Genomic DNA, 14,722 nt, shown 5'->3' on the forward strand with positions numbered 1-14,722 from the left:
ATGAAACTGCCCAACACAGAGGAGTAAGATAATTACAGTCCTCACACCACAACTAAAGCCATCCTTACACCAGAAGACTTTGACAAGATTTGTGAAAGATTCTTGAAGGATTGTAGTCTTTTGAGTAAAACTTGAATGGGGGTATTAGTTAAAAGACTCCAATCTTTTAAGAATCTTTCCCAAATCTTGTCAAAGTCTTCTGATGTATGGGTAGTATTACATACACATACCAAATGTGAGGCACCATCATGTGGTGATGTGTGGTATTACAGGTCCAGACCCAACACACAGAGAAGCAGATCAAGCAGGAGTTTGAGAAGCTTCACCAGTTTCTACGAGATGAAGAGGCAGCCAGGACAGCTGCACTGAGGGAGGAAGAGAAGCAGAAGAGTCAGATGATGAAGAATAAGATCAAGAAGATGAACAGAAAGATCTCATCTCTTTCAGTCTCAATCAGAGCCATAGAGGAGATGAGAAATGATGATGCCATCACATTCTTAAAGGTATAACTGTCATTATGAAGTAAACTGAGAAAACATATTGGTTTGGTGAGTTATCAAAGGATTTCACCTTTTGTTTTCCAGAACTACAAGAGCACAGTGGAAAGGTGAGTGATCTGCGTCCTGTCTCTCTCTTCTCTGTGGTTCTGAACCCAAACCCACAGCAGCACTGACTCCTGAATGTTATTCCAGAGCCCAGTGCACACTGCAGGATCCAGAGGGGGTTTCAGGAGCTCTGATCAATGTGGCAAAGCACCTGGGCAACCTGAAGTTCAGAGTCTGGGAAAAAATGCAGGAGATTGTCCAATACAGTGAGTACACACACACAAACACTCTCTCTCACACACATACACACACACACATGAAGAGAAGGTGTGTTATGTTTTCCGGTCATTTTCATAGGATTAAAATGGTATGTGGGGTAGCTACTGTAGTATGTATGTGAAAATCTATGTGGGCGTAGCTTGTTGTATGATCATTTAGTGTACAAAGTGGAAATGTCGTACCATAGATAAATAGAGTCAAAATATTTGTTTTACCTCAGGGACAAGAATGAAAAAGCATATGTAACCAAGAGAGTGTATCTATGAATGACACACACTGACGATGGCTTAGGCCGAAACGCGTCTGTGGACATGGCATTAATAAATAAGTAAAGAGAATGTACTTGAGAGTGCGGTTTTTCTATTCTAAGCGTATCTATGAATGAAACATAACATTGGCACATTGTACACAGTGACCATAAACTAAGCTCTTCACAAAATTATTTTTATAAAGCTACCCCACATACCATTTCAATCCTATGAAAATGACCAAAAAATGCAATCACACCCCGTGTTATATTTAATATCTTCATATGCATTTGTTGTTGTTGAGACCTGAAAGATTGGCTCAACACAGTAGAATGCTGATGTATTCTGATGTGATTCTGTACACTATATAGAATGCTGATGTATTCTGATGTGATTCCAGAATGCTGATGTATCCTGATTTGATTCTGTACACTATACATATAGAATGCTGATGTATTCTGATGTGATTCTGTAGCCTACACTATATAGAATGCTGATGTATTCTGACGTGATTCTGTACACTATACAGCAGACATGTGGACTCGAGTCACATGACTTGGACTCGAGTCAGACTCGTTATGATTTTAATGACTTCAGACTTGACTTGATAAAATTCGGCATGACTTGCGACTCGACTTGGACTTGAATACTATTCACTCGAGACTTGACTCGGACTTTGCCTTTTTGGCTTGTGATGACTTGACATGTCTCGAATCAAAAACTAAATTTCCTGATCGTGGACCAGTCACCCCAGAGACGCTATCCCTCCGCGACTAAAAAAAAATAAATAAATAAAAAAATAGCGGAGACAAGCGGCCAGAGCACAGTTCAGTGCTGCCGCTACCTCCACACACGTTACGCACTGTGTGTAGGGCACCAAGAGACCGAGGAAGGACCAACATTTAGCCGATAACTAGTAGCTTTACTGCAAACTGATTTGCACTCTTGTTAGAGAATGTTTAATGTCAAAATGCACCAACAGCATGTTACATAAAGATGATATTTTTCTAGTCCTCTCCATTAAGATCCAACTTGAACTTAGCCTACTGCATTTAATTGAGAACGCATCTAAGCACGCACGAGAGGGAGAGAAAACGAGTAGGTTCCAGCTGGCTTATATACTCTTTTGATCCCGTCAGGGAAATTTGGTCTCTGCATTTATCCCAATCCGTGAATTAGTGAAACACACTCAGCACACAGTGAACACACAGTGAGGTGAAGCACACACTAATCCCGGCGCAGTGAGCTGCCTGCATCAACAGCGGCACTCGGGGAGCAGTGAGGGGTTAGGTGCCTTGCTCAAGGGCACTTCAGCCGGTCCTACTGGTCGGGGTTCGAACCGGCAACCCTCCGGTTACAGGTCCGAAGTGCTAACTAGTAGGCCACAGCTGCCTTAAACTCAAACATTGTTAAATATAAGAAACGTATAAAAGGAAATTGTGAAGGCAACAAATACGAGATTAGAGGAGATTGCGAATTTATCCGGTTCTCACTAGCCTACTGATTTGAAAAGTGGACAAGAATATGAAGAGTTGTCTTTGCCTTGGAACTGGTGGTGATGGTAATGGAACTGGTGAGTCTTGAAGTATTCAATAATTTATTTACATGAAGCACATGATATGCCGACTGAAACACATTCCACTCAGCTACTGTAGCTAGGTGGCTACTGGCTACCAGGTTCATAATTCACTTTTAATTGCAAACAGAAAATGTCAAGCAAGCATCATGTCATACATGCTTCTCTTTCCAAAGGAATGAAAGCTGTTTGAGCCAACTTAATATCATGCTTATCATTGTTAATATTGTGCTATACATGTGGCACAAACAATGTTTGAGTTTGTGGACTAGCCATAGGCTATATTTGAATGGAGCTGGTAAAAAAAGATCATTATGAGAACGTGTGGACAATGGCACACAATGGGCTTAAAGTGACAGTGCACCATTTACAAATGAGATAAACAGCATCAAATGTGTAGTATTTCTTAATAAATTAATACTTTAAAACAAAATTACTGTCATTATTATCTTTTAAATAATATAAAAGTGTTGACCTTGGCTTCCCTTATGAGTCGCCACTGGCAGACAGCCTAATAATAATATAATACCTATAATAATAATAATAATAATAATAATAGTTTGCAAGCAAATCTGTGGCATAGCGCAGTGAAATGCCATCAGTCAATTATTACTCATCCTTACAGTGGGCTCCGCAATTTGCAAAAACAATATATATATTTGCAGCTGTGCTGAGTGTCATGTAGCTATCCGTTTTGTACAGATTACTCAGGTATGCACATGCATATGTCGTAAAAGATTACAAGACAGAAACATTGAACATATTTTAATCTGTATTTATAAAAAAAATACTGTGGATTAGATGGAAGTGCTAAAATTATGATCGATAGTCATTATTAAGAAGAGTACCTGATGACTTGTTCAGGACTTGAAAAAGATTGGGACTTGGACTTGGACTTGACTTGGCTTTGATGTGACTTGGACTTTGACTCAACTTGCCCTTCTCTGTATTTACTTGGGACTTGACTTGGACTTGACTGCTAAGACTTGGGACTTACTTGTGAATTGCCAAACAGTGACTTGGTCCCACCTCTGCTATACAGAATGCTGATGTATTCTGATGTGATTATGTACACTATATAGAATGCTAATGTATTCTGATGTGATTCTGTACACTATATAGAATACTGATGGGATTCTGTACACTGTATAGAATGCTTATGTATTCTGATGTGATTCTGTACACTATGTTCTTTGTGTGACACGTGCAGCTGTATCTTCACTCGTACCCGGGTGTTACCATGCAGGGGGGAACATATGCACATAAGTGTGAGTAGGGTTCCCCTGGTGAGGCCCAAGTAAACAGCTGGATACAGATTTACTAGTCAGCAGGTCAGAGTGCCCCTGCCCTGGCACATCTGGGAGTTTGGTGCCACCAGGTCAGCAACCACAACAGATGCAGAGGCCTGGCCTAGTTATATATCAATATATATGGCCTATAGGCCCTCTGTTCTTAGGCCATGGGCATGAAGGTATTCTCATTTATGGGCATGTCCAGTTTTGTACAATTGGAGGCATCTGCCACACGGCAGATTTACCCTTCTAGTTTTAGTATAATTGCTTTTTCTCAGGAATGTAGCTTTGAGATTGATTCACGGAGCAACTGCACGCTCACCTCTGCTGAGTGCTGAGTGTGTTGGCTTCAACCAGCAACTAATAAATAGATAGCCTGTTAGACTCTGCAGTCTGACTGTTCGAGACTTACCCATTTCCCTTTGCTTTTGCTATTTTACCATCTACAATAAATCACTTTCTTTATGATCCTGATCCGCCTGTCAACTTCAATACACACATGGATACCAAAACACAATGCAACATTTCCTTGGGCAACAAAAGAATCCAACCATTAATAAAGTATTTGTAGACAAATTACTGATACCATGTGGCACAAAACAATTTAGTAAAAAAGACCCTCAATATCAACAGTTTTGCACTTTGTTCCAAATCTAGGGCCTTATATAAAACCAATAAACTTATATTATATGATATTTTATTATATGTTATATTTCAGACTAAGCCCTTTTAACATTTAGACACAGCCCTGTAGATGTCAGGTGTGCACCTAGCAAAAAAGATGTACAGAAAAGGAATATGTCTGGAAGGATTATGTGGCAGTGTCTTTTTAGTTGATGTACACAATTTTGAGTCCTTTGTGTTGTTGAGGTGATGTACAGTGTTAGTTTGCAATGTGTCTTCTGCATGATATGTAACTCACACCAGGCTTTTCTTTTTCTTTTTGTCTTTTTTATTATCTAGAAAGACCTGACCAGGGACATGGGGTCGCAAATTAGCCAATTGGCCAGAAACCTTTTATGCAACACATACACACCTTTGACTTTGATAATCATGTATGTAATAATGTCCGCTGCATTGTCCCTGACAAATAAACTAATAAATGAATAAAAAAAATTAAAAAAAAAGTAATGAAAAAGTATTCATTACATTACATTATTTTTGTAATCCAATTTTGTTGCTTATTACGACAACCTGCATGTAGTCTGTATTCGATAATGGATCACATTTACCCTCTCTGACGCCTTCAATGGGCCAGGTTTCTAATCTAATGTAATGATTCAATCTGTAATCTGAGTTATGTAAATCCTGTGAATATTACTGGTTGTCACATAGTGTACTTTATTATCAGCCTTTGTGTGCCACTACCTTTGCTGATCTTCGAGCCTTTATACACCTGTTGATGTCAGTACTCACCTCCTGCCCTAAAGTAATAAAGGATTCAGTGTTATCTACACATTTGTAAAGCACTTTGAATTACTTCTATATTGTACTATATCAGAGAGAGAGAGAGAGTGTGTGTGTGTGTCCGAAACAGAAAAAAATGCCCCCTTTTAAGATATCTAAAAGGGGAGCGAGGCATCAATGCATGTCGGAATTAAATATTTCTATGAAATGCTGCCTTCTAAGATACCTTCGTTCTGCCGGATTTTGAAGGCAGCATAGATGTATCCTTCATGCTGCTTTCAAAGTCCAAATTCTATTTAATTGTGAGCAGCTATTGCTGAAGTTGAACATTGCGTTATTCTGCTTTCTGGTGACCTGGCAACAGCGTTCTGTGTTGCTATCTTGCTAGACTGTTTGAAACAAAATTCGTCTGAATGAGAGTTTAGTTCCAAGTATGTATATGTTTATATGGTCTGATGTCTGGCCATGCAATACTGGCTGTGGTTTAAAAGTCTCATTGTCTCATATTTGATCTCATCAATTGGTGTAACGCTGCCTAGTTCATCCAGACTCCATGTCCATGTTTTCCCTGTGTCTTGTCATGTTGTGGATCCACTCCATGTTTTATTTTAGATGCTGTATTTCCTGAGGGGTATTTCACAAAACCTAGATAAGGGATTAAGCTGGGATTTTTAGGTTATCCTGGATGAATTTAGCCTTGACTTGGTTTCACAAAAGAGATGGCACATAAGTTACCATGGGGATTTATTCTCTGCACCTAGCTAACAGCCAAGCTAAGTTAATTCTAATGGTAATTATGTTGTCTTATTGGTTCAGCTAGCTGTCATTCACATCAGACCTCCGTGCTAATTTTTAAGGAGCTTTATTACAATTATAAACTATTTGATAAATGTATTTGTTCGCCTAGGTAGGCTAGTCATTGTTTGCTTATTTTATTGATAGACGTTTGATGAATGAATGAGCCTACTGTAGTTGATTGGAAGTAGAGGGGCAAGTTTTCGAAGGTATTTTCAACTATGATATTAAGGTAAATCATACTATGTCAAACCTCGCTTTATCACTTGACATACTATGTCAAACCTCGCTTTATCACTTATCTTGGGTGTCTTAATTCTGCCTTTGTGAAATACCCCTCTGGTTTCTAACTGATTAACGCAGGGCTGAACCTATCACAAGTTCTCCTGCCCACACAGCTGTTGCCACTCATCTCATCAGCCACAGAATTGAAGTCTTGCCAACATAGCCTGCTGGATTACCACACTGATACTTGTATGCCACATGTATGTTTTGCTGTGATTGGAGGATTCTTCTATTGTGTTTTCTGTTTGTTTGTTTGTTTACTTTGTAGAAACAGTGACACATCAGGGGGTATTTCACAAAACCTAGATAAGGGATTAAGCTGGGATTTTTAGGTTATCCTGGATGAATTTAGCCTTGACTTGGTTTCACAAAAGAAATGACACATAAGTTACCATGGTGATTTATTCTCTGCACCTAGCCTGGTCCCGACCAGGGCCCAGTTTCCCGATAACGACGGAGACACGCTCTTAAGAGGGTTTTCTACGATTCATCTTACGATCGTTTGTTTGGGTTTTCCGACTGTTTCCCGAACATGCTCATAGCGTGAACGCGCGGACGCTAACGTGGACGCTCTTAAGGGGAGCTGTCCACGTTAATAGTTCTGAAATTCGGTTCGGTTGTGAAGACACTCTGTGCAGTTTTCACGGATCATCATTGCCCTTGGACATTTTCAGCTGGTTTGGAAATTGGACTAATTTTAACATCACCTTTCCCCTTTTTAAATATATTTTCTTTTTTTTCACTTTTTATTTGTTTATTTGTTTTGTTGTCTGTCTCCTATGTCTTGGTGTCAATGGCGCGCTGGCGACTTCACCCCCTCCGTCCAGCATTTTTGTATTTGTTATTTTTTAAATGTATTTGTCATGTCTTGATGTCATGGGCACGCTGGCGACTACGCCGCTCCATCCGGCATCGTTTGTCTGTCCGGCATCGTTTGTTATGTGTCTTGTTTGTTGGAGCGCTTTGGGTTGCACTATGTGCATGTTAAATGCGCTTTAAAAATAAAACTGACTCGACTTGACTTGAAATATCCTCTGATTTGATGGTGATGTCAGGTGACTGCACGTCACAGCTATAGGCCTACCGTTTAAGCTTTAGATCTACACATTAATTCACATCAATACGAAAATAGAAACACTTTGACATCTGCATGTAAGCATCCCAAGTAGGTTATATACCACACACAGACATAAATAATTGTAATTATTTAAGATTAGATTGTTGCACCATGCAATAGGCTACTTTTTCGCTGTCACTTAAGAACACGTTTGAAGATAAGAAAGAAGTCGAGTAAAGTGAGGAATTGTGTAGGCTTAGATTTTGATGCAGTAGGCCTACAGACTAAACCACATGTTCCTTTCTCTGCTTGTACCCTTATAGGCCTAATAAAATATAGCCCTCACTTAGCAAAGATAATGGCAAACTATTCTGGCAACGTCTCGTTTCATAACTTGATTGCATTTTTGTCCGCTTTTCATGACATTATTATGACCATTAAATGTAGGCTATGCTGTTTTGCACGCTAAAATCTAATTCATCACAGGTAAACACAATAAAGAATGGGAACGTTGGATTATGTATTCTAAGTTGTAATTCCTCTGTATGTCCTGTTGGTGACCTCAGTGAGAAGTACTGTTAAGACGGCTCTTAGCCCGGGTAACGAGTACTCTGGAGCACTCGTAGATCTACGAGTGTTTTCACAACGCTCTTAAGCTACGATGGTTTCGGGAAACAGTCAGCAAATCTTAAGATGTTCGTAAGAGGGACTTTACGACGCTCTTAGGCTTAAGATGCTTTTGGGGAACTGGGCCCAGGCTAACAGCCAAGCTAAGTTAATTCTAATGGTAATTATGTCGTCTTATTGGTTCAGCAACTTCAGCTAGCTGTCATTCACATCAGACCGCCGTGCTAATTTTTAAGGAGCTTTATTCCATTTATAAACTATTTGCTAAATGTATTTGCTCGCAAAACAAAACAGATTATCTGCCTATTGCCATATAGTTATTATAATTTAATTGTGATAGCCTTATAATTATTAACATAGGCCTATGTACTCTTTGTTTGCTTATTTTATTGATAGACGTTTGATAGCTATACTGTAGTTGATTGGAAGTGGAGGGGCAAGTTCTCAGAGGTATTTTCAACTATAATATTAAGGTATATCATATGTGCATCTTTGCAGAGGCAAGCGCTTTCTTAATGACGTTGCGTGCCGAGACAAGGAAGCACTCACACGTGGGTGCATACGTAAATTTGCATTCAGTTGGTCTACCACGCCTACTCACGCGTTTTTACAGAAATAGCCATGATTCCCCATTCCAAAAAGGACAACTTTACTTCATTGTTAGTCTATATCAAAAGCGGTTGTTCACTTTGTGTGAATTACGCTATTTTCCGCGTCTTTTTTATTCCAACCGTGGGCATTTTGGAGCAGAAACGAGAACGCGCACACATCCTGAATAACTTACACCTGGCTTGACATAGTTGCTCCTACTCATCTTGGATTGGCGTTAGTGAAACGAGTTTAGCTAGGATGACCAGACAACGCTATGTCAAACCTTGCTTTATCACTTATCTTGGATGTCTTAATTCTGCCTTTGTGAAACACCCCTCTGGCATGGGGGCAACCCCCCAGTGATCCCTGTTCTCAATGGACTGGCTAGAAGTAGTGTATGTGAGTGTAGCAGTGTGAGTCTGATCCAGGCTGGATTACTCATTTTAAAATTTAAGATTCAGGATGGCCTTGTAGCCTAAAGTTGTCCTGGGAGGTTTTGGGAAACAGTGACAAAATCAAGGGACAAAGGCTTAAAAACGACAACAGCCAAGCTAATAATTCTAATGGTAATTATGTCTTATTGGTTTAAAATGATGTGAGAAATGGATGGATACATAGTGTTTGTCTCATTACAACCAGTCCTTAAGAATAGTTGTATGAAATTCTGTCAATTCTAAATTATAATTCATTTAAAAAAAACAGTGAACAACAAATTACGGTGATGAAGTTGTGCCACAACAGAAGAGGTGCAAGTGTGTAAAGGGTTAAGTGAGACTGCAAGTAATGACAAGTGACACTCCCCCAGAAACCTGAATGACAAAGTGAACTTGTGATACCTGTGTTACAGTTCCATTCGATGGGTTTTGGTGAAATATATATTTTGAAAGGAGCAAAGGTGTTCATTTGTGTTTTTTTTTTTTTTTTTATCTAAACAGTATAGGAAGGACAACAGCCAAGGTGTATTTTCACTGAGTGCTCTGGCTCAAGCTCACTGAGTATCATTTTCAGACTAGAGAAAGTGAAACTGGGATTGTGAAACACAGAAAGAACTGTAGCGCAGCGGTAACTATAGTAAAAATGGCTACCAGAGGTTTCTCAGAAGAGGACTTATCTTGCCCTGTGTGTTGCGAAGTCTTCAAGGATCCTGTTCTTCTCCTGTGTAGTCACAGCATTTGTAAAATGTGTCTTAAGAAGTTCTGGGAGACCAGAGGTTCGAGGGAATGTCCAATCTGCAGGAAGGAGTCTTCACAGGAAAGCCCTCCACTTAACCTGCTTCTAAGGAACCTGTGTGAGACTTTCCTACAGGGCAGAAGTCAGAGGGAAACATTCTACAGTTTTGTGTGTCAAGACTCAACTCTCCGTAAAAAACACAGTGTTGGCGCCATCAGTGAAGCGATACTTGAGCTTAAGGTAAGGCGTCTTGGTCAAGTATTAAAGTGTTGGTGTTTTTTTGTAGAGGTTTTCCTTGTTACACTGGGATGGCACAGCTCAGCCCATGATTGTGTTGTTGCTGCAGTGCTCAGCCCAAACCACTAGGTGTCACCAGGTCCTTAAACTAATGTTTTTTGTTTTCTACCTGAGATAGAAGTGGGAAACTGCTCAAGACTACAAAGGCTGTTGAAATATTTACTTGGATAAAACATTACCACCCCTCTGCCTCAGCCTTTTTATCTCATCAACACACATATTAGGGATAGCCTTGGCCTTCTGGTAAGGGAATCAGAGTTGTGGTCGATTCGACCAGACTGGTAGGAATAATGTGGCCAGCGCTTGTGTTCTCTGCCTGTGTACGGTGGGCTGTATGTGTACATGACTGGGGATCATCTGGAGATCATATAATAAATGTGGGCATATATAGTCTTCAGGTTAGGGAATCGGTCATGTGACTGCAGATTGATGTAACATGGTGTGATTGACCAGTGCTCTCCCATGTCCACATCCACAGAGGTGCCCTGTGTGTGTGTGTGTGTGTGTGCGCATGTGTTCATTGTGTGTTCATTAACCGTGGATGGGTCAAGTGCAGAGGAAGAATCCCATCTTGGGAAGAATGATGGATCTATCATCATATCACACTGTTATGTTGACCCCCTTTTCCTTCCAGTGCTGAATGATGTGTTGAATTCATTTTAGGAAGAACTAAAGGTCAAACTGAGGCCTTTACAGCAAAAGTTGGATACATCTGAAACCACCTGTGATGAAACTGCTCGACACAGACGAGTAAGGGAGATGCCTACACACTTATAGCAAAACAACTAGTCTTCTGATTATGATATATACATTTGATGTATACAGTAAGGTTTATAAAATTTAATGTACAAGATGTATAAGATTCATGATTTAATGTGTGAAATGTAATGTATAAGATTGATGGTGTTTGATATTACAGGTTCAGGAGCAAGAGAGGCAGATCAAAAAGGAGTTTGAGAAGCTTCACCAGTTTCTACAAGATGAAGAGGCAGCCAGGATAGCTGCACTGAGGGAGGAAGAGGAGCAGAAGAGTCATATGATGAAGGAGAAGATTGACGGTGGCACATCATCAGGGGTCATTGGGGACCAGTTCAAGCTTGCAGCAGATTCCTGGACTTGTGGCTCCTGCCTCCTGCACAACTCTGCAGCAGTCACCAAATGTGTAACTTGCCAGACCCCCAAACCTGACACTTTCTCATCTTCCTCATCGTCATCCTCCTCCCCTAAATTGGACAGTAACCCCACAGCAGTTTCTATAGGAACCACCAGCAGTACCTCTAGCACATCCAGTGGATCCAAATTTGGTGGAACCCTCTCAGACGCCTCTAGCACCCCCTCTGGTTCATTCAAATTGGGAACCCTCTCTAACACCCCCTCTGGTTCATTCAAATTGGGAACCCCCTCTAACACCCCTCTAGCACCCCCTCTGGTTCATTCAAATTGGGAACCCTCTCAGACCCCTCTGGTTCATTCAAATTGGGAACCCTCTCAGGTTCATTCTAGCACCCCTCAGGCGCCTCTGGGGCAATCAAATTGGGAACCCTCTCTAGCACCCCCTCTGGTTCATTCAAATTGGGAACCCTTTCTAACACCCCCTGGTTCATCTGGTTCATTCAAAATTGGGAACCCTCTCAGACCCCTCTGGTTCATTCAAATTGGGAACCCTCTCAGACGCCTCTAGCACCCCCTCTGGGGCAATCAAATTGGGAACCCTCTCTAGCACCCCCTCTGGTTCATTCAAATTGGGAACCCTCTCTAACACCCCCTCTGGTTCATTCAAATTGGGAACCCTCTCAGACCCCTCTGGTTCATTCAAATTGGGAACCCTCTCAGACGCCTCTAGCACCCCCTCTGGGGCAATCAAATTGGGAACCCTCTCTAGCACCCCCTCTGGTTCATTCAAATTGGGAACCCTCTCTAACACCCCCTCTGGTTCATTCAAATTGGGAACCCTCTCTAACACTCCCTCTTTTTCATTCAAATTGGGAACCCTCTCAGACGCCTCTAGCGCCCCCTGTGGTGGTCTCACGTTTGGAGGCGCATCGGCTGACTCTAGCAGGGGTTTGAAGTTTGGAGGTGCCTCTGACCCCTTGTTCTCTGGAAGTTTTAATTTTGGCAGCCTGGTCATTCGGGATCAGAAAGGAAAAGGCAGTTGGGAATGTGCTGTGTGCAGTGTGCAGAATAATGCTAAAGACCTACAGTGTGTGGCTTGTGGTAAACTCAAGATTAGATGCTCATCCTCGGAGTCCACCAGGGGTTTCAAGTTTGGAGTTGCCTCTGCCCCCTCATCCTCAAGAGGTTTTGATTTTGGCAGCTGGGAATGTGCTGTGTGCAGTGTGCAGAACAAGGCTAAAGACCTACAGTGTGTGGCCTGCCAGAGCAACAAGCCTGCAGCCAGACCTGAGCCTGAAGGTAGGACTGAAAACTTCAATCAATCTAATACTTTTATCAGTACATGGTGCATCCTTTGTTTCTTCCACTAAAAAATGATAACCATTCTTTACTTATTCTCTCTCTACCCCACACAGAGGCCATTGGGTCCTCCATGTTTTCTGATTCTTCTGGAGGTTTCAAATTTGGCTCCAGCAGTACCTCTATGGCCTCCAGTGGATTCAAGTTTGATGGAACCCTCTCAGACTCCTCTAGCGCCCCCTTTGGTGGATTCAAATTTGGAGGTGCATCGTCAGACTCCAGCAGGGGTGTCAAGTTAGGAGGTGCCTCTGACTCCTCATTATCTGTACTTTAAATTGTATTTGTTTTATTTTTTATCTCGCTCTGATTTTAACATCTACCTCTCATTTGTTTTGTTCTATCTCTTCCCCACACAGCAACAACTGGTTCCTCCATGTTCTCCAAATCATCTGCAGGATTCAAATTTGGTGAACCCCTCTCAAACCCCTCTAGCACCCCCTCTGGTGGCTTCAAATTTGGTGGTACCCTATTTGACCCTTCTAGCGCCGCCTCTGGTGGCTACAGGTTTGGAGGTGCATCGTCGGACTCCACCACAGGTTTCAAGTTTGAGGGTGACTCTAAGGCACTGGCAGATCTGGGCATGGGGGTCATGGGTCACCGCCCAAGGCGTTGGCACATACGCAGAAAATGAAATATAAAATTGATTATAATGATGTGGCACAGTTCATCCCTCTTCCAGGTCCTGAACACCAACCCTCATGATCACACATCTGAAGGTCACTATGAACTCAGTCTAAACACAAGTCTTACCTGATATGGTGGACTGTTAAAGTCTATTTGCTGAATCTTCTGTGTGGCAGAGCATCTTAGGAAATCTCAATTTTCATCTCTGTCTGGTTCTCCTTTTGTAGCCTTTGGTAAACCTGTTCCCTGTGCACTGGTCTCTTTTTTTATTGCCTTTTATGACTCATTTCATAAACTCATTTCATGCAGCTACCAGCTGATTACAACTGTATGGATTGGCCTTGGGCACTTGAATTACCCTGCTCAAGTGATGTCACATGACATTAATAACTCACAGAAATAACAGTAAAGTCCACACACCAGATGTAGCTCCCAAGCAAATATTTAATGATGTGATGTTTCTAGGCAACCCCTTTCTCAGTCAGTAATAAAACAGAAACCGTGCTGACCAATCAGAAACACTGTAATTTAAGTGAAGCTTCTTGCTGTTCAGCTCTGTTTCAGTTCTCTGTTTTTAGTTCAAAGAAGACACTTCAATAGAAAGCATTCATGTAGAGCATACATAATTTATACAGAACCATGCCAATTAGTGTTTTTTTCTCTCAAACAAACAGTAGTTGTCAAGTTTAACACACTGTGTAAAGAAGGATATTATATTCTAAACATTGCAGCCACTTCCAGTGTGGGACAAGTAGGTGAACACAAACACATCCATGTACTCCCCTTAATTGCAACTGAAGTGAATAATAAAATGATGCAGAATCAAATGAGCCTATGCCAGCTGGATGAGCCTTCAAATGAGCCCATAAATGAGTGAGCACTCACTAAATCCATAAACTTCAGACTGCAGCTCTTTTGTCTAGCTCATCATAATGGTTCTATTCATTTTCAGTTCATAAATACAACCACATGGTTTTGTTTTCACCGAGTGCAGCCCACAGACTGCGCCTCATCTCATGAGGAAATGACATGGCCGTGGGCGTGTCTGTGAATAACTTTAAGACCACACTGAAACATTTCTCACAAACAACTACAGGAGACAAGAGAGACTTTCCTCACCAGCCAGTACCGTAGCCTACAGCAACTACAGCTGCTGGACGAAACTGTCCTCCACATCTTTCTTGGAGGAGGATTTCTCCTGTCCAGTGTGTTGCGAAATCTTCAAGGATCCAGTTCTTCTGCTATGTAGTCACAGCTTTTGTAAGATGTGTCTGCAGCAGTTCTGGGGAACCAGAGGGTTTAGGGAATGTCCAGTCTGCAGGAAGAGAACCTCACAAGAAAACCCTCCACTTAACCTGCAACTGAGAAACTTGTGTGAGACTTTCCTACAGGACAGAAGTCAGAGAGAAAGCCATAACTTCAGTCACATCAGTGAAACTGTACTTGAGTATAAGGTA

The 14,722-nt window shown here is 41.4% G+C and overlaps 2 protein-coding genes across 2 annotated transcripts; both read left to right on the plus strand.

Annotated features, from left to right (window-relative positions):
• Positions 1-217: 217 nt before the first annotated feature.
• On the plus strand, positions 218-4,976 carry LOC125292174 (E3 ubiquitin-protein ligase TRIM35-like). Its single transcript, XM_048239366.1, has 4 exons — positions 218-503; positions 585-607; positions 693-811; positions 4,904-4,976. The coding sequence occupies exons 1-4, from the start codon at positions 396-398 to the stop codon at positions 4,936-4,938; spliced, it is 285 nt and encodes a 94-aa protein (XP_048095323.1). The 5' UTR covers positions 218-395; the 3' UTR covers positions 4,939-4,976.
• Positions 4,977-9,654: 4,678 nt separating this feature from the next.
• On the plus strand, positions 9,655-13,516 carry LOC125292152 (E3 SUMO-protein ligase RanBP2-like). Its single transcript, XM_048239339.1, has 6 exons — positions 9,655-10,112; positions 10,833-10,919; positions 11,089-11,558; positions 11,788-12,581; positions 12,698-12,883; positions 12,998-13,516. The coding sequence occupies exons 1-6, from the start codon at positions 9,780-9,782 to the stop codon at positions 13,270-13,272; spliced, it is 2,145 nt and encodes a 714-aa protein (XP_048095296.1). The 5' UTR covers positions 9,655-9,779; the 3' UTR covers positions 13,273-13,516.
• Positions 13,517-14,722: the final 1,206 nt, after the last annotated feature.

This window comes from Alosa alosa, chromosome 3, assembly GCF_017589495.1.
Source record: "Alosa alosa isolate M-15738 ecotype Scorff River chromosome 3, AALO_Geno_1.1, whole genome shotgun sequence".
Classification (NCBI taxonomy): domain Eukaryota; kingdom Metazoa; phylum Chordata; class Actinopteri; order Clupeiformes; family Clupeidae; genus Alosa; species Alosa alosa.

Bases quoted from the DNA above. Each gene is read 5' to 3' on its own strand.
- LOC125292174 (XM_048239366.1), top strand. From the start codon at position 396: ATGATGAAGAATAAGATCAAGAAGATGAACAGAAAGATCTCATCTCTT. The intron at 608-692 runs GTGAGTGATCTG...ATGTTATTCCAG, and splicing joins TACAAGAGCACAGTGGAAAG to AGCCCAGTGCACACTGCAGG. The intron at 812-4,903 runs GTGAGTACACAC...TTTATTATCTAG, and splicing joins GCAGGAGATTGTCCAATACA to AAAGACCTGACCAGGGACAT.
- LOC125292152 (XM_048239339.1), top strand. From the start codon at position 9,780: ATGGCTACCAGAGGTTTCTCAGAAGAGGACTTATCTTGCCCTGTGTGT. The intron at 10,113-10,832 runs GTAAGGCGTCTT...AATTCATTTTAG, and splicing joins AAGCGATACTTGAGCTTAAG to GAAGAACTAAAGGTCAAACT. The intron at 12,884-12,997 runs GTGCCTCTGACT...TTCCCCACACAG, and splicing joins CAGGGGTGTCAAGTTAGGAG to CAACAACTGGTTCCTCCATG.